This window comes from Zootoca vivipara, chromosome 8 (genome assembly GCF_963506605.1).
Source record: "Zootoca vivipara chromosome 8, rZooViv1.1, whole genome shotgun sequence".
Taxonomy (NCBI): domain Eukaryota; kingdom Metazoa; phylum Chordata; class Lepidosauria; order Squamata; family Lacertidae; genus Zootoca; species Zootoca vivipara.
In genome coordinates this window covers 25,847,919-25,868,229 of record NC_083283.1, presented here as the reverse complement: position 1 = coordinate 25,868,229, position 20,311 = coordinate 25,847,919, and the positions used below count along the sequence as shown (strand labels likewise).

The 20,311-nt window shown below is 42.5% G+C and overlaps 1 protein-coding gene across 1 annotated transcript in view; it reads left to right on the top strand.

Moving 5' to 3' along the window:
- The window catches only part of SLC26A7 (solute carrier family 26 member 7), a 75,731-nt gene that overhangs the window by 12,169 nt on the left and 43,251 nt on the right, over positions 1 to 20,311 (top strand). The window contains exons 2-4 of the mRNA XM_035125263.2: positions 160 to 270; positions 4,523 to 4,695; positions 13,552 to 13,716. Of these exons, the coding sequence (XP_034981154.1) occupies positions 160 to 270; positions 4,523 to 4,695; positions 13,552 to 13,716 (449 nt within the window). The remainder of the gene's footprint in view (positions 1 to 159; positions 271 to 4,522; positions 4,696 to 13,551; positions 13,717 to 20,311) is intronic.

Below are 20,311 nucleotides of genomic sequence, written 5' to 3'. Positions count from 1 at the left end.
TTTCTTCCTGCTCAGAAACTGGTATTCAGAGGCATAGGTAGAATGTTGTCATCATGGCTAATAGCCACTGATAGCTCCATGAACCTTTCTAATCCCTTTTTAAACTCCTTCAGAATGTAACCTGATTTATTTCATAATTCCCATCTACCTTCTCTACAGGGCTTGCCTTTGCTGTTCTCTCTTCAGTGCATCCTGTGTTTGGCTTATACGGATCACTCTTCCCTGCTATTATTTATGCCATATTTGGAATGGGACGCCACGTTGCCACAGGTAAGTGCTACTGGATCCTTGAGGACCAGTTCTGAAAGCTTAACAGGTCTGTTGGCTGACTCTCTTAATGTTGCCTTCGAGGTTAGTGTTTTGTATAGCTTGCAGTGTACGATGAATAAAAATTAAACAAGCTGTTCTTCCATGGAAGGGCAGAATGCAGAATTAGTTTCCATTCGGCTTCTCTGAAAATCAAAGAGTCTCCAAGGATCAATGCACAAAGCTTTGCAACTTTTCAGACTCCATTCATTTGTAGGAACCCCATGTAAGTTCCGTGGAAGTAAATGGAATTTGGGTAACAGCATCGTTTGATGCTCTCTGTGACACTCAAATTTGGCAATAGTTTTATGATCTTCAGTAGTTGGACTATTCTGAACTCTTGCAGCTTGGAAGAGATAGAAATCACCCTCCAGAAATGGATTTGGTATTTTTTTGGTGCATTTCTTTTACAACTAATTCCCCCCCCCCCTGTGTAATAAAACTATTTGGGGGTGGGGGAAGCATGATGAAGATCAATCTGGAACTGTATCTGCATCATTAATATTGCACCAACACTATCTCCACAAGGACTCTCTACTTTGAGATCTGGCTGGTGCCTGCTAAAGGTCTGTCTCTTTCAGAAGGCCTTTGGATGCTAAGCTTTGGCCTTTGGATGGATGGGTGTAGTTTTAGTTAAATGTGCTTGTATGGTTTTGTTTGTATCCTCTTGTGTGTTTTATTGTTTCAATGCTATAATCTGCCCTGGGGTCTTTTGATGAAGTGCAGGATCTTAAGTTTCAAAAATAAAAACAAAATAAACACATTATACCAGGGATATATATATATATATATATATATATATATATATATATATATATAATGCTCTATAAAATTTGCTCTAAGATGAAACTTTCACCTGGGAGAGCTCAGCCAAAGACAGTTTATTTGCTTATTTCCAGAAACAAAAAACAAGAGCTGCACAATGTTCTCCTGCTTTGAAACCAGAAGAGATTGTTATTATTGTTTGGCTGACTCATATTCAGATAATCTCTCTCTCTCTCTCTCTCTCTCTCTCTCTCTCTCTCTCTCTCTCTCTCTCTCTCTCTCTCTCTCTCTCACACACACACACACACACACACACACGTCTTTTTCTGATCCTTAGTTCCTTCTCTATGTATGGATGTAAATATATAAATCCATATTATGTACAACAGAAGATTGGTTAAGCAAGAAAGGGCAATTCTGCATCAGACATTTTGCCATTCTTCTAGGCAGCTGCACTGTATCATCTAAATCATTCATCCCTTGCAAAGGACGCTGGAGCCCAACTCTCATACTAAGCAATTCCTGGCCGGGTTGTAGTCAGGATGGCGTCAGTGTGCCATGCTACTGCTTCACCTCAAGCACTTGATTCACTCCATCTACCTTGCTCTGCAAATCACGGAGGCAAAGTGCGGAGCCAACTGTGGCACAACTCCAGTAGCCGGCCCCTCCTCCTCCTCCTCCTCCTCCTCCTGTTGCAGAGGAGCAGTGATTGGATCTAGAAAGTCTAGCTCCCATCATCCCTGACTATTGGCCATTCTGGCTAGGGCTGATGGGAATCTGGGAACCCACCAGTTGCCCAGCCCAGTCTTAGGTAATTTTCAAGCTCATATGAGCATCCTAGTGATGCTTTGTTGTTGTTGTTGTTTAGTCATTTAGTTGTGTCCAGCTCTTCGTGAACCCATGGACCAGAGCACGCCAGGCACTCCTGTCTTCCACTGCCTCCCGCAGCTTGGTCAGACTCATGTTTCGAGAACACTGTCCAACCATCTCATCCTCTGTCGTCCCCTTCTCCTTGTGCCCTCCATCTTTCCCAGCATCAGGGTCTTTTCCAGGGAGTCTTCTCTTCTCATGAGGTGGCCAAAGCATTGGAGCCTCAGCTTCAGGATCTGTCCTTCCAGTGAGCACTCAGAACCAAAGAAGGGGTCTGTCTAAGATATTAATTTGAGAACTGATCTCTCAGAATGAGAAGCAGGGTTTTTACAGAGAACATCTGGTCCCGGTTGCAGAAAACAATGGAGCTGGGTACGGGGGTCATGGCCTCCCTTTAGTTAATACGGGTTGGAAAGGATGGAGGAAGGGAAAGAGCTATGGGAGCCTTTCAGATATTGGGGAGGGGAAATTCAGAATTGCGTGGAACCACACACAAAGCTATCCCCTCGGGGTTTGAAAAGCCCAAGTATATGCACATTCCCTTTGGTTGTTATTATGCTTTCTAAGGAGCAATCATTGTCTTTTGAGTAATTGCGTGGTTTTTTGAAAATGGTCTGCCTGCCAAAATGTGCATTCAGTGCTACATTTAACAGCTCTGTAGCAGCCATGTGGTCTGCTGGGAAAGCAGCATTCCGTCCAAAGTACATAGAATTTGCATCAGGACGTATGCAAAGCCTATTGTCAAAGGCCCCTTGCAACTTACTGGCAATTTGGATTTGCATCTTGTGGCAAGGTCCTTGGACGCGATCATAACTCTTGAGTCAGCAAAGTAGACATTACGTAGTTACTTCATTTAAAGTGTAGTAATTGCCCAACAGGGACAAGCTGGACTATTGGTTTCTTCAAGCAAAGCATTTAGGACATCTGGTACTTTGAATAAATGTTGGATGCAGCTTGATATATTTAAAGGGTTTGGGATATCTGAGCAGCGTAATTGATGCTGGTTCTGTGCTATTCATGTTGCTTTTAGATGAAATAAGATTCCCAGAATGAAGGCGTAGAGTGTTTGGTTAGAAAATTTTGATCAGTGGAGAAATTTGGTGTTCATTTTTTTAAAAAATGCTTTGTGGTTATTGTAAAGTATCTTCTTTCTGTGATCAGTATTTGCAATCTTTTATAGATCTAGGTGAACTTATAGTTCTATAATGCCTCCAATAATGCTATTAATGCCCCCACGAATATTTCTTATAACATTTACCTTAAAGAGAAGTATAAATGTTAAAGTACACCTTAGGATTCAAGACATACAATTTATATTTCCCCTAACTGTACAAGTTACTCCTTTGCTGCAGATCTCTCTATTGGGTTGGTGACTATCATAACATCCATTAACAACATTTCATATATATTTCACTCAAGCATTTATGTAAGGATCCCATGTACATGTAGCAGGATGACTCACATATATACACACAAAACAGGAGTTGAATAAACAGCCTTTGTTCATCATTTCAATAACACACAAATGTAACTTTGATTGCTGCGGCAGGCGCATGATGTTTGCAGTTGGTGCGGGAAGGGCTGAAGGAATGGACACAGGAGACTGGTATTGGGTTAAATTAGGCCACAACTTTATTGATTACAGGAAAGAGCAGGTTTGGCTAAGGCACTGGGCATGTATCCAGCATCAGGCAGCTCTCATGCTGCCTGATAGGAACTCAGTGGGGTCGCCCTGTGCTGGGAAGTCATCCCCAACATGGATCGAGTGCCACAACCCTTCACAGCCCGCCATTGGGTGAGGTGTATTGGACCATTGGTCCCCATGTGGACTCCTGGACAGAGTCACCCCTCCTGGACCCCTTTAACGGGGTACCCCCACTACTCAGGATCCAGGCCAATGCCTTATCCACCAAAGTTATGACAGTTGCTATGAAGTAGGTGAAAACTGGCAAGCCAGCCAGTTTGCTTGCAGGAGAAAATTCCTTCCTGGCCCTGAATATAGCAAGGTCCATACTCTAACTTGCCTGCTCCCCCACTAGGCGGACCCCCAACAGACTGGAGGGGTGGAAAATCCCACAGCGGTCAGCAAATAGGATGGCCTGTGCTTGGCAGCCCTCTTAAATACATCAGGAGCAGGCAGGGCACAACCCCCCTGTCCCTGCCCCAGTTGGCCTTGCAGGCAAGGCTCACCCTAACTGGATGGTCCAGCATGACCAGCGGTGGGTGGCACCAGGTAGCCATCCCCCTCTCCTGACTACACAGGAAGATGGTGGCCTCCCAGGACCAGCCGCTCTGCGCAGCAAATGCTTCCCCCTGGCGCCCCAGGTGAGCGGATAATAGCGAAATACATTTTCCTGGTAAGAGGTTTTACTTGATTTAGGGTGGGCTGCTGCCCCCCCGCCCCCCTTGGCTACATCCATAGTTCGTCATGACTAACTTGACTCATTGGTTTCTGCTTGAAATGTGACTTAGTCTGCACCCAGCCAATAGATTTCAATTGCATTTTCTTCGTTTTAAGCACAATGCAAAACAAACTGGAACTGTACCGAACAGAAACTAAGCTGTCTCTCTTCTTTTGCAGGAACCTTTGCTTTGACCTCCTTGATATCAGCAAATGCTGTCGAGCGTCTTGTTCCTCCCATGAGCAGCAACTTCACAGCAAACAATAACTCCACGGTCTTGGGATTATCTGAGTTTGAGATGCAGAGGATTGGAGTTGCTGCAGCGGTTTCATTATTAGGAGGACTCATTCAAGTAAGTATCCCTTAATAGCTGATACATATAGAAAATCAGAATAGCAGTAAATCATAATGCATCCAGAGCCCCTGCTCTTGCCCTAGAAGAAGCAAAACTGGATTGTGATGGAGCCATAGCATGGAGTCCTCCCATGTGCTCTGGAGTTTGATGTGGCCTACGTAGCATGGAAGACACCTCACTGCTGTAGTGTTGATGCCACAAAAGCAAGATCAGAGGGAGCTGCCAGTTGTACATGATCTTTAAAAATGAAATATACATTTCATTACATGCTGACGTTTATGTAAAACATGATCCAGTATTTCAGCTAAGCTGCTGCTTACTGAATATAAGGGGAAATGTTCCGTTTTATCCACCAGGGTTTCTGTCTGCTCCAAGATATAAAAACTGGGAGCTAATTCTGCCAAATCAAGATGGGAGTCTGTTGCAAAATTGAGTGGCCTGCTTTCATGGGCCTGTGGATGGGCCAAATCACATGGGAAATTGATATGCAAATGTTATAGTCACTTACTTCCATCAGGGGTGGCTAACGTGGCCCTCCAGATGTTCTTGGACTACAGTTCCCACCATCTTGGATCATTGGCCATGCTGGCTGGAGCTGATGGGAGTTGGAGTCCAGAAACTTCTGGAGGACCACGGGCTCCCCATCCTACATGATGAATCCTTGCAAAGAAGCCATTTGGGGGACAATGGCGCACATGGCATAATAACATTGGAACTAGTCCTCAAGCGACCATTTCCCAGCATCCCTTCTCTTGCATCTCCCAGCATCTAGTCATACAGCAAGAAGTTCCACTGTGACTGTTTTCAGCTTGCAAATGAAGTTGATCTGGGCCAGAGAGGAAGCTGGAGTTTCATGTAGCACAGGCAATTGTTTCCTTATCCTTAAGAAAGCTGCCGGCAGGTTTGGTGCAAAGATATGTGACATCGCTTGCTCTGGCTTCAACATACCCTTCTAAGTTTACACGCTGCTTTTCAGGTTTAACCAAGAAAGCTGGTTCCACCACTCTTTTAAATCCGATTATTAATGCACTTTAAGTGGAGTCCCAGGTATGTTCATGTTGGCCTCTCATTTTACATAGCACAGCTGATATGCCCAACAGGCTGCATGCAAACTGAGAGCATGCCCTGGAACATCAGTGGCAACTAATTTTTAAAAGGGCCAAACTGAAGGTCTAGTGGCAATGGATCGGTGGAACCACCCTGTTCTGCTTTGCAGAATTTTGGCAGAACGCAGACTGTATTTTATTAATTTATCTATTGGAAACATTTATCTCCTGCTTTTTCAGCTTGTAAGATCTTCAAAAGGACTTACAGTCTATAATAGCCTAGGGGACTTGTGGCACTTTAAAGTGTAAGGTGTAAGCTTTTGTGGACTTCATAAGATGCAAGGCATTACTCTCACTTGGCAGCCATACATCTATGTGTAATAAGGGATAATAAAGAAAGGCCAAATGATTGGAGGCTGGTAGTGCAATACAGAAGAAAAGAACTTGAGGTAACTGAGATTGGAGCAAACTTCATGCAAATGTAATACAAATGAAAAGTAATAATAAGGAAAGATAAAATGTGATATCTTTATTTTTTCCCTATTATGTATGTACTCTTTATAATGTATTTGTTTATGAGACGTACCTTTAACTGTTCAAAATTTATAAGGAGCCCATAGATGGAATGAATGTATATGGTATTTTGTGCATAGGAATTATGTAAAACGATTTTTAAAAAAAGAAGAGGAGGGAGCTGTAAACAATTTTTTTTACTACGATCACATTTCAGTTAATGACTGCTTCTGTATTAGTAGATAGATATCTAAGTGTTGCATGCAATTCCATATAATAATAATAATAATAATAATCATAATAATTTGGTTTTTTGGTCTGTGGAAACACCCAAATTGAAGTGTTTGGTTTTATTAATCAGCATTTCTTTTGTTGCTTCAGTGCCCAGTGGATACACTTATTTTGATTTATATTTTTAAATGACACCGGGCAAAACTCCCAAAGTTTTCCTTCTTGCCGTTTGGAATATGGCTGCTACTCGTAAAATAACCTCTCTAGCTTTTGCTTTGGCCAAAGCTCACACATGCTTTGTCAAGTGCTATCTTTTGGAGCATGTGCCAGACCAGTGTTCATTTTCATTGTAGACTGTTGTTGTTATGGCTAATAGCTGAATCCACAAAACTGAAATTGAACTGAAATATGACCTCCACTGAGAATCAGCTACAGTGGTGCCTCGCTAGACGAATTTAATTCGTTCCACGGGTCTTTTCTTATAACGAAAAATTCGTTTAGCGAATCCCATAGGAATGCATTGAATTTATTTTGATTTTTTTTTGCCCTTAGGAACGCATTAATTGAATTTCAATGCATTCCTATGGGAAACCGCGATTCGCTAGACGAATTTTTCATAAAACGAATTTATCTAGCGAGGCAACCTCCGCTGGAAAAAACCTTTCGTTAAGCGGAAATTTCGTTAAGCAGGGCATTCGTTAAGCGAGGCACCACTGTATTAACTAGAGTATTCACAATTCCTTACCATCAGTCAGTTATTGCACTCAGGTATATTGCTGTAAATGTACCCTTATTATATGATGCTTATGTTACTGCATGCTTTGGGGCATTTCTGTGGTGAGGTGCATGCCCTAGTTTTCTTGTCATTGTGAAAAGTGGATATTGGTGTACCCCAGACATTTAATTAAGACCATAGTGTAGCCTCCTCCAACTCGGTGCCCCCCCTCCCGAAATGTTGGCCTACCATTAAAAACTATTAAAAACATATTAAAACAAATTACAGTCACTAGAAATATATATATTTTAGGTGTCCCTGACCATGGTGAAGATGCGCATATGACAAAAGCTGTATAAAGAAGGTGCCAGGAGTGTACCTTCTTTCACAATTTAAGGGCTGCCACAGAGATTGCCCTTTCCTGGGCCACTACCCTCTGAATTTCTGAGGACAGTGGAACTACCGATATGGCTCCAGCTGCTGCCCTTAACACGCAAAGAGCATCTGTAGGGAAGAATGCGGGTTTTCAGTTATTTGAGACCTAAGTCCCAATTGCACATGTGTCTGTTTTGTTACATGTACACAGGAGAGAATTCATGATTCCTGGCATTTTCATGCGTGCCAAAATAGAGTCATGGGCATACATCCCATGCTTGATGAACTGCATGTTGGATTCTTGCAATTGATGTCCATATGTTGTATTATGTGGTTGCCAGGATCCATGGCATATACATTTGCCCCTGAGTTATGTTACAATCATGTAACTTTTTTTTAAAAAAAAAATTACTTTTCTATGCTGACTTTTGTAAACAGTCATATGCTTGACAGCTCTTGTTATTAGTTGCCAATGGACACTATCAGAAAGAAAACATCTTTTGTTCTCATTTAGCATGGCAACAAAAGCTAATCAGGCTATTCTATTGTAATCACTATTTATCTAAAGGAGAGGTAAGGAATGCTTTTGAACCAACACACAATAGCTACTGAACTGTGGAAAATCTTGTGTCTTTCCTCTTCAAAGTTTTGTTCAGTTTTTCAGCAGAGGCAGGATTTTCACTTTTTAATATTTTTTATCATATTTTCTCCCCCTCCCCCCCCACCTCTCTTTTTTCTCCACCAGCTCCAGGCAAGCCACATTAAATCACAGCAAATCAAATGAAGGTGACAACCTGACCATAACCTTCCCCTACCCAGCAGAATATTCCATTATGAATTGGCTATATCAGGCATAGGCAAACTCGGCCCTCCAGATGTTTTGGGACAGTGGTCAGGGATGATGGGAGTTCTAGTCCCCAAACATCTGGAGGGCCGAGTTTGCCTATGCCTGGGCTATATCTTTAGCATGTTTAATTTTGTGTGATTTGTACCTTAAGTTGCTAGTGCACTCCATGCTTCAATTCCTTGTGTTGTCTTCACTAGTTAGTGCTCCACTTTAGACTTCTTTGCACAAAAGACAGTAAATCGGTAAATAACCTTTTCTATGTTTAATTGCAAGTCTCCAACTCTGGACATTGTTCTGCCTTTCCTGCCTTTCCACTACTTTGCTTTTCCTTTAAGACCCCCACCCCCAACAAAATAATGAATTTGCCTACCAATTCTTGTTAGTTAGTTAGTTTGTTTTTCATCTGACATGGGAAAACTTCCTCTCCAAGGGCCAAACTATTTGGAATGCAGGAGATCAATGGAACCCTTGCAAAGTTCCCGTCTGACTTGTTTGGCAAAACATAAAGGTATCATAAATGTCCCTAGTTTGGGCAAATGGCACAAGAAAACACCCACCCACCCACTAGTACCACATTCCTAATTTATTTCCAGAGGGATGGCCATGCTAGCCTGATGCAGCAAAATCAGACGAGTGTCTTGTGACTCCTTAAAGACTAAGAAACATTATTATGGTATAAACATTTGATTCCTTCCGACTGATCCAGTTGCATTCCTTTAAATATATTTAAAGGAACTTGCTGCTGGAAAGAGAGCTGATAGAATGATGCAATTCTGTGCATCCTTTAACACAGCCCAAATTGTCTCCACCCAGATAACAGTAGTGTCCAAGATGTGACTTCTATCTTATCTCCTGACCCTCATTAAGTAGTGTCAATTTAAGAGCATATCTTAGGTAGGTCCATTCAAAGACCAATGTTATTGAACAGGCTTGTCAACGCCCTAGTAGAATATAGCATATTTTCAAATAATTAGCCCTGCCCTTTCCTTTTCAAGATGGCTCTTGGCCAGATATTCATCTTAACAAATCATTTCTATTTCACACTGCTGATGTTGGAAGGACATTGTGCGTTTCCCATGTCCATTTGTCCTTGGACTTGTTCCTTTTTATTTCACAATCTTTCCCTTTCTGTGGCTGTAGCCGTGCTAAAGTGGTTTCACCTTTGGCTACATATTGCTGTGAGATGCCTGCAGTTCAACAGAGTTAACCATGCTTAATTTCAAGGGGCTTTGGCAACTATTGTGTTGGACTGTGGCCAGTGGCTCCACTCTAGAGGGCTGATGAATATAATTATACTTTTGTGCGCACCCATTTATCATGTTATGGGCTGTATCCCTCATTGCACTCTCCTTCGACACGTTTGCCTCTATACTATCCTGGCTAGGCTGTGGTCTTGCTGATTGCCCCACATATTCAGGGAAGCCATTGTGTGGAAGGCTGCTGCCTACCATTGCTACAATGATATGTTAAATCAACTGCAATAAAGACCATATACATCTCCTCGATACATGTCCATATACATCTCCTTGATAAACATAGCTGCCAAGTCTCCCGTTTTTCGTGGGAAACCCCTGGATTTTAATCTGTTTCCCGCTGTTATCCTGAATAGAAAAAAATCCCGGAAATTCCCCGGATTTCCTACCTGCCAGGGAGGTTCCATTTCGGGTGCCGCTCTGCCCATGTCTGGGCACTGGAAATCGGGCAGAGCGGCAGCGGAAGCCACTTCTACGCATGTCTGGACAAGCGTAGAAGCGACTTCCGGTGCCACGCCGCTGCTGATCCCGCATTTTTCAGTGGGAGACTTGGCAGCTATGTTGATAAATATGGCATGCTTGTAAAAACAGAGGACTGTCACCTTCCGATCTCAAAATGCAGGATGAAATGTGCATGTCTTTATGTCCCTCGGTCTTCTTGGTCAAAGAGGGTTTGTTTGTATACACATTTCATCCTGCATTTTGAGATCTATCTGCACTGTTTTCCCATTTGGAATATTCATTCCGCTATTAGTTGCAGTATAGCAGGGGTGGTGGTGGTGGTGGTTTCCAGTGTAGAAACTGTTTCTTGTGTAAACCGCTTCCATAGCTCCCTCATAGAGAATTACATGAGCTCACATGTCAGTCTCCGGAAGAGATTTATGGATTGCCTTTTTGCATGTTACACACACAAAAATGAAAGCATAAGTGCATTAATCCATGTATCTGAAGCATTCAAATCAGCCCCAATTTTAACATTCAAACTTTGATTGTTTTTACAGTGATGAAAGTTATGAGCTGCGACTTCTAGTCACTACAGGACGCTGAAAATAGACACAAGTTTTGTTCCAATCACTAGACTAGTGAAACTGTAATTGAAATAAGTACGTAAAAGTAGGTCAGGAGCAAGACTTCATTGACGGTGCTGAATGACTTGGGGTACAAAAAAGTTGTCTAGATTGCAATGCAACAAGTAATTAACTGCAGAACAAATTTAAGAACACAGATAGAAAAGTTTTTTTAAAAAAGTCTTTGCCACAGTTAAAGAAAAGCAAAACAAGGCATGTTCAGCACAGTCAATGTAAGGCAAAAAGACTGGGCCAGTAAAAGCAAGTTTGTCTTTATTCAGCATACATTCTCTGAAGCTATTTGCAGCAGGATATGTTGTTCAGGCTAATAGTTCAATAAAATTGAAAATCCAATTAGCCGTTATACTCTAAATAATAGACGTTGGAAGTGTTTATTCTTCAGGATATCCTGGCTGTGATCAGAAAACAGCATCAATGTACCTACCATAAATTGCACAAATTTTATCATCCTGGTGATGGTTTCAGTTAGGAATGCCTTTGAGAGTTAGTTTCTTGGCCATTGAAGTAAACCAGTGACTGTGGCAAAGATTTTTTATGATTCAATGTCACAGTGTTCTTCAACTTTGTTGTATTTTTGGGGAGTGGCAGCGGATTCGTGCTTGCTCTCTGGTACTGTCAGTATGTGAAGGGGGCACAGGTGCACCTACTAAGGAAAGAGAAAACTGGAGAGGCCAGTGGGTCAAGTTGAATCAGGGCCGGCCCTACGACCAGGCTGGGTGGTGCAGGGCGCTGCGCCCGCCGGGCCACCAGGGGGGCGTCGCGCTGTGCCCGCCTGCCTGCCCGCCGCGCTGGGAAATGGGGAGGGGGGGCGCTGGAGGGATCCGTCGTGCCAGGGCGCCAGATATGCTTAAGACGGCCCTGAGTTGAATCATACAAACCAGATGGTGGCTAGAAAACAGGTTCATGGTTTCCATAACAACACTCCACATCTCCTAGGAGGGCTTCTCCAGTTGGAGTTGCCATTCCCTTAGGAAAAGCAATGGCCGTTTCTTGTTTCTTTGTAGACATGTTCAAAAAACAAAGGAAAGGGTGGTTTTCATCTGTTTAGCCATTTTTCAAGCGACACACTTTTATATGAATAGATGTCTTTCGCCCAAAGTTCCACTCAAAAACCTTGAGCCATTGACTGCATACTGCTGAGCCCTACTGAAAAACCTGAGTTTTGCCCTCTGGCTCCATTATGGATCTGCTCTGAGCTCAACCCCTGTCAAGGTAGCAACTTAATTTTATTTCACAAGGCCATTTTGGGAACATGGGTGTCAATATCCTGCTTAGTTTCACACCACATGAGGTTGTTCCTTAGCAGTGCCCACAGCCTAGTTATGACAAAACAGTAGATGAGACAGTAACCATGTTTCATTGCACCTGACTGATTGTGAGGGCTTTCATTATGAAACAATCCCTGTGGGAACTGGCATAGTTACATACAGAAAACAGGCATGTCAGGAATGAGGCTTGGCTAGAACCCTTATCCCTGATTTAGTTTCCTTTGTGCAGGGAGTTTTTTTTTTAAAAAAATACATACATACATACATACATATATCTGAAGGAGTATCCAGGACTCTGGAAGTTATTTGAAAGTGTCAACAAACAGATAGCTAGAGGTGATCCAGTTGACATTGTATGCATTGATTTTCTGAAAAGTTTTACAAAGTTTCTTACCAAAGACACCTGAGAAACCTTAGCAGCTATGGAATAAGAGGAGAGTCACAGATTAAGAAGTGAGCAGGAGACAGTTTGCAATGCACACTTCTTAAACCAACACAAACCAAAACACAGCTAGTCTTTGAATTTTGTGATACAGTTCTCAAACCAAGTAATGGGTACAAAACTGCGTGTACCAGGAGGAAACAGAAAACTGTTCTCAGATAGCCCTCAAAGATTTTGGTGTCGGTACAAAGCTGAGGACATAACAACTTCATTTTGCCTGTTTAGTTCTGTCTTAGACCAGGCAGTGTACATCTCAAAGGAATAGAAACGCGGTTGAGAGGCATATCTCTTCCCATTTAAACCTGTGGGGCCTGAAATCCTGCCCATTTGTGACTTTAAATCTGTCAGACACTGTACAGAGAATGGTATGAATGGAATGGCTTTTTTAAAGTAGCTTCAGCCTGACTTTTGTGGCTTAATTCCCCCCCAAGCCCTGCAGAGAGCCAGTGTGGTGTAGTGGTTAAGAGCGGTAGATTCGTAATCTGGGGAACCGGGTTCGTGTCTCCGCTCCTCCACATGCAGCTGCTGGGTGACCTTGGGCCAGTCACACTTCTCTGAAGTCTCTCAGCCCCACTCACCTCACAGAGTGTTTGTTATGGGGGAGGAAGGGAAAGGAGATTGTTAGCCGCTTTGAGACTCCTTAGGGTAGTGATAAAGCGGGATATCAAATCCAAACTCTTCTCTTCTTCTTCTTCTGCACAGCTTATTGTGCCTATATATTGGAGTAACTGAAAAAACAACAACATTCAAGCCAATGCTTCAGAAAAGTCACCGTACTAAATACACATTGGCAGAACCAGCTGTTATTATAGCTAATCTCAACCCAGAGCCTGGTAAACCAGTGATAGGAGAGAGATAACATATAATGAATGCATGAAAGTTTATTCATGGTATGCAATGCATAATTAAAAAAACAACTTCACTGTTTGATTAGTTTGTGGTGCTATCTTGTCCCTTTTATGTTTAAAGGGTGGGCGTATCTTTTCCTTGCATTAGCCTTAGTACCCCTATTCACATGTAATCGCATTAGCCTTGGTACCCCTATTCACATGTTAGTATATCTTTGGTTTCTCAGGTAGCAATGTTTGTACTGCATTTGGGCAGTGCCACCTTCTTGCTCACGGAGCCGGTGATAAGCGCAATGACGACGGGAGCAGCTACGCACGTCGTGACTTCACAAGTCAAGTACCTCTTGGGAATGAAAATGCCGTATATATCGGGACCCCTGGGATTCTTTTATGTAAGTTCATTCTTGAAAATTTGCTCTGCCATATTGCTCACAGTTTGCATTTTTGCTCAAGATGCAGGCTCAGGCCTAGGCACTGTGGTGTCCAGGTGGGGTTTGGGTCTATGTATATCTAAATTCAACTTGTCCTGGATGCAGGTCATTCCCGTCAAAGGAGCAGCAGGTACACAGCTTGGGGATCCTCAGCAAATCTGCTTTGCTATCATAGGCCCAAATGTCGCCTGTGGCACAAAGTGCCTTTCACCCTCTGAGACCCTTCCTGGATACAGAGAGCCTTTCCATGGTTATCCTTGTTCTGCTAACCTCCAGGCTAGATTATTGCAATGCATTGTATGTGGGGCTGCCTTTGAAGACCACACGTAATGTACCTGCAAAGCTGCCAGAGACATCTTGCCAGTGCTTAAGGAGCTCCACTGGTCCCCAGTCCATTTCCAAGCACAATTCAAAGCGCTGGTGCTTAGCTTACCTTTGAAACCTCAATGTGACGTGGGAGTTGAGTACCTAAGGCTACATCTACTCTCCATCAATCCATCCATGCACAGCTACCATCTTTGTATGGCCTCCTGGCATCTGAGGTGTAGCCAGCAGTGATGAGAAAGAGGGCTTTTGTTGTTGTTGTGGTGGTGCCTTGTTTGTGGTATACACCCTCCTCAGGGACGCATGTCTGGTCAATATACTGATGTATTTTAGTGCTAAGCAAAGATCTTTTTTACTTTCCCAAGCTTATAGCATCTTCTGACATAGGCTGTGTACACAATCCCATTGCATCCAGTGCGTTCCCACCACTGGTTTGGGAAGTGGTGTACACACGACGTTAGCCACAATTCATACCTATTCTGAATTTATCCCATTCTTCCTTAGCAAATACCTCATTTTGACGTGTTTTGGTTCCAACCAGCTTCAATCTAAACTGAGAAAACGAAGGACTTGACTGCATTAATGATACCGAATGCTAGAATTGTTTAATGCTGTTTTTGTAAACCGTCCTTTAAAGTTAGTTTTTTATTGCTGTGTCTCAATCTATAAATAAATACATGCAATTACCCCATTTTAATCTCTAAACAATATTGTGGGGCATGTTAGACTGAAATGCAGTTACTTTCCCACAATCTCCCATAGTCCAACTGCAACTCTGGCTCTGGAAACGCCATTGTCCTTCACTTTTCAGAACCAATCCTTTAGTATCTCCCTCTCTTTCTTGTACTTTCTCATCTTTACTACCTGTGACTGACTGGGGTGGTGCGGCAAGTACCGTATATTGTGGTTATTCAGCAATTAATTCCCAACCTCCTTACACAACCTGTAATATGACTAGTGTGAAGTGCTGTTGTGGTGCACTTGATATACTTTGACTGGTCCAGGGACAGAGAATCTGGAGAACAAGCTGTTCCCATATTAAACTACCCTCTAGTTATGATTTTCATCTACGGTCCTTCTCCTGGTGCTTCAACTTTTGGAAGTTAGGTGGGTAGCTGCTTGAAACAGAGCCTTTCTTGTGGTGGCTATCTTATTGTCGAATTTTTCAGGCATCAGCATTGATAGCTTGGCTTCTAAAAGATAAAAGCCTTGTTTATCTAAAAGATAAGTTTTTCCAGTTTGCCTGGGCTTCTGACAGTAAGTTAAATTCTATGGCCTATGATGGGGTAAAACTATCTTAGCATAAAAATGTCGAGTTCAATGGCACTTGTACCTAAGTAAGAATATATAGAAATGCATCCTTAAAATGGTCTTCATTAGTACTCCAAAACAGATAGATAGAAAACATGATCTGAAGACCCAGTAATGTTTTACTAATACATTGTTCTCTTTTAATATTATTAATTGTGTATTAACTTTCTTCAATGTACTGTAAAGTATAACCTTTATCATTTGTAAACCATTCCTTCCATATAAATTACAAGGAAATAAGCAATGCCATCTGGTGGTTGATACTGATATTTAAATGCAGCAGCCAATGGACCCTAAATTGCATGATATGCTAAAAATGGTATGTATTGCCCCACTTTCCTTCATCTCTCTAACCCAGACTTTCCTGTATTCTAACATTTCTTGTGAGTGCAATTGGCTCCTAATACTTTCAGCCTTTTTGTTTTATGTCATCTGCTAATTTTCTATATATATTATAGAAAATTGAGAATCTATAGTAATCGACCCAGACTCTCTATTTGACAGCAGCCCCTCTCTTCTTTTCCATCTTCTTCAAACTTACGCTATTTGCTAGAACGGTTGCAGATAGATAGTGATTTTTCCACATTCATCCAATGGTTTTCATATACTTTACATTCGGGGAGTCATTTCCGCATTAACGTATCCACCAAGCAACACGGGAATATTCTGTGTTGCACACACGGTTTGCATGGAACACCATCTTAAGCCTCACTTGAACCAAGAATGTGACCAATAGCACACTCAACATTGCAGGAGAAAATGAGTAGTGATGGACAAGCTATAATTTGGAGAAGCATGGCACCATTACTGATGTTCTCACTGTGGAACCCCAGCAAGCATCAAACCACTGCATCCTAGCTGATTTTTTTTTAAAGTTTGCAAAAGGATTCAAAAACAGGCAATGCACCTTGCACTTTCCCTCCAAACATAACATTTAAAAACCACACTGACATATTACGGAGCATAATATTTGACATCTTTGTTTAAAATGGTTGTTTAGTTTTTATTAGAGAAGATAGGTAAAGGGACCCCTGACCATTATTAGGTCCAGTCGGTGCTCATCTCGCGTTATTGGCCGAGGGAGCCGGCGTACAGCTTCCAGGTCATGTGGCCAGCATGACAAATCCGCTTCTGGTGAACCAGAGCAGCACACGGAAATGCCATTTACCTTCCCGCTTGGAGCGGTACCTATTTATCTACTTGCACGTTGACGTGCTTTCGAACTGCTAGGTTGGCATGAGCTGGGACCGAGCAATGGGAGCTCACCCCGTCGCGGGGATTCGAACCGCTGACCTTCTGATCAGCAAGCCTTAGGTTCTGTGGTTTAACCCACAGCGCCACCTGCGTCCTTTAGAGAAGATGCCTCCTTCTTAAAGGGGCTGTTTAAAAATTAGCCTAAAATTCCATGTGCATTACACATGGGTTGCTTTGGAGAGGGGCCAGTGTCACCATGCAATAACTTTGATAATTTGTGTTGCCATGGTAGTAGTTTTATATGAAAAAATCGAATTAAGTAATTGTGCGCTGCTCAGCAGGCACAACTGCACCTCAAAAGGCAGATTTGGCAGCCACTTAGTTGGTCTGTTTTGTTTTTTCTTTTAAAACATTTACCTTTGTAAGTTTAGCCTGTTGCCTAATTCTTCCTGGTTTTATATTCTTTTTCACAACCTCAACTTACTTAATTCTCTTTTTGGCTTGGACACCCAGGGCAGGGGTGAGCGCAGCAATGCAGGAGTCCAGTCTGCTAATAAAGTGGAGTAGGAGAGTCATAAGGAAACAAGCCAATGAAACATTTTCTTTTATAGAATGAGATCATAATTCGGTATGAGCAAATGAGAGAACCAACCTACTTTGAGGATCCCATGAGATACATAATTATCACAAAAGCGTTACAGCTCGCAATTTATATGAAGCCAGAGTTTTGTCCAATCAAGGTTTCCCTAAATATAAGACTTGTTATTAATGCTCAGTGTGGTTGCCACCTCTTCTGTGGTTGCTCCCACATGAGTAGAGAGCCACACAAAAAGTTCTGCCCCTGTGGCTCCTCTAACCACACATTTAGCCTGCTGCACAAGTGATGCCTCTCCCAGGGCATCGTACGCTACATTCACAGTTGGATGAAACTGGGAGAACATAAGAAGCTGCCACATGGCAAGTTAGTATTATCTGTGCTGATTGACAGCATCTCTCCAGGAATTTCAGACAGATATATTTCCTGGTCTTCCCTGCAGTTGCCGGGAACTGAAACAAAGACCTTCCTCAAGCAAAGACCTTCCTCAAGCATACCGTGTTTCTCATATTATAAGACATGTCTTATATTTATTTTTTCCTCAAAAAAACACACTATGGCTTATTTTCAAGGGATGTCTTATTTTTTTCCTCCTCCTCCTGCCGCGTCCGGCATTGCTGCTGCGCCTATCACTATGTCTTATTTTCGGGGTATGGCTTATATTCCTTGAATGCTTAAAAATCCTGCTATGGCTTATTTTATGGGTATGTCTTAAAATATGAGAAACAGGGTACTTCCACTGAAGTATGACTCTCTCACTAGTTAAGGTACTTCATAAGTTAGCAAAAAGGAGCAGTATGTAGGCTGGGAGAACCCACACACCACCACCAGACCAAGACAATTTTCTGTCTGAGGACAAGACCAGCTGCACTTCATGCACAGGGGCCAACTTGACTAGCAGTTGACACTTACTTCGACATTGAGAATAGAACAGTTTCCTTCCGAGCATCTGAGGGCAATAAGGAGTTCTTCAACAGAGGGGAACAGGTGGGTGCCTTCAGAAGAGCAGGTGGGGGCTGCCACTATTGTCCTGTCTCCCCCCCCCCCAAATCTGCCACCTAAGACTGCAACCTCACTCTGCCTGATGGTATGGTTATCTCCTCTCCACTAACTCTGCCTTCAGTATTGGTGTTTTAAAAAATTAATTTTATTGGCATTATTAACAATGTCAATTATTACTCGGAATTTTGTAGTAGATATATGATCTCATATAGGGAATTCCTGCTGGGCTACTGGTTGGCTCCCCATTACAAGATGGGCCTGAAGTGATAACCATGTGAGGATGGAAGGAAAGGGAGGAGTTCTGTATCTTTCGCAGTGGTGTAGAATTGGAATTTGGGCAGCTATAGCTATATACTTGCTCTTTTGTACAACTATTACATTTCAGGGACTCCCCCCCCCCCCGGCAACTCCCTTGTACAACTTGCAGTAAGGAAACAAACAGCCTGAAGATCCCAAATTCAGTAGTTGGTATATGACAGCCTCTTAGATTGCTTCCTCTACCATCCATGTACACGGAGAGGGATCTTGGTGCTGCAGAGTTACAAGATGGCTAGTTTCTTCTCCCATCTCCCATCCCCATTCCTCCCTGCCCCTGTGCATGCCCCCCCATCTCATTTAGCTCACTTCCTGCACTCCATTAAAGTCTGGAGCTTGTATTCCTTGATGAAGTGCAGCATATTCCCACAATGGCCTGGTGTGCTGAGTGCCCATGTAATATAGGGCTCTGTTATTCCTTCTGGCGATCCCTTCATGTGTTGGTGTTTCACCCACACATGGAAGGATCATGCCGCATGTATTTTTCAAACTGGCTACCTCAAACTGTATTCAGCTCCCTGCATATACTTGAAGAATGCAGCAAATAGAGTATTAAAAATAAACCCTCTGGCTTCCAAACCTACTTTTCAGAACAAGGGGTGGCAAGATGCCACCTGAGGGTTGGAATGCCCTGTGGTAAGTTTTCTGAAAGAGAGAGAAAATAAGAAAGCAAAACTAAATGTTCTTGTTTAGAATCTGGATCTCTTAATTTTTATGAACAAGTTTCCTAACTAAATGGTCCAGGTATTAGATTTGAATTGTTTTTGTAAAGCAACTTTATTCCCAATTCATGTTGCATTTGGCAGCCAATTGTTGGAGAGAAGCACTTTTCAGCAGTTTAATAGAGACTTCTTGCCTGTAAAATTGGATTGATCCTAGAGCAAACTCTAGTATTTTGACTAATTTGTGTATTTTAATAGCTGTGCCTGTTTGGAACTCTAGCCTTAATGGTTTACCTTTACAGTTATACTTGCTGACATATTAACTTACTGATGTATCAGCATGCCTGTCCTTTGTTTAGCATCCACCATTGCATTATATGGCTGAAATATGGCAATCCAATGTACTTTCTCACGTTTATATGTCAGTAGTGGATGGGAGTCCCATTTTCTGCCCAAGAGTGTTCTTTCTGTGCCATCCCTGTCTTATCACCAAAGAGGATGCAGCTTGCACCACTTGTTTGTGAAGAGTTCCATGGCATCAGAAAACCTCATGGGTGCCATGGAGTCACTGGATGAAGGTGCATATCTTTTGGGAAAACTTTAATCAGAAAATTGTATTCACGTTTTCCAAGAATCTTGGTAAATTGAGGTTCTTCAAATTTATGTCCTATCTCAAAAGTGTATCAGAGGTTTTTGGCAGCCTTTCACTTAGATGTGCATATAACGATCAGGCGATGAACTTGTGTCACCCATTTTTTTAAATACTCCTGTAAATGAAAGTTGATTAAGGGCTCATGAGAATTGGCCATTTGGCTACTGTCATACTCTTGAAACCTTGAAATAAAATGATTCAAACACACTCTTATGTGAGAACTGTTTGGAAACTGAAATTGGTTTAAGAATGTGAGACTTGACCTCTCCCTTGACCTACTTTGCTCTTATAATCTCTTCATCCAACCCCAGTAAACCCTGATGGAGAGGTCCCATGGGGAGAGGTTGATGGGGGCTCACTCCAAGGGCAGATTCCACTCCTCATCTAAATCCCCAAATTTCCCCCTGTAGCCACTTTACATCCCTCCACAGGGACTGAGTGCAGCAGCTTTGATCCACTAGATCCCAGAGCAGGGTAGTGTGCTTGAAGAGAGGCTGGGGA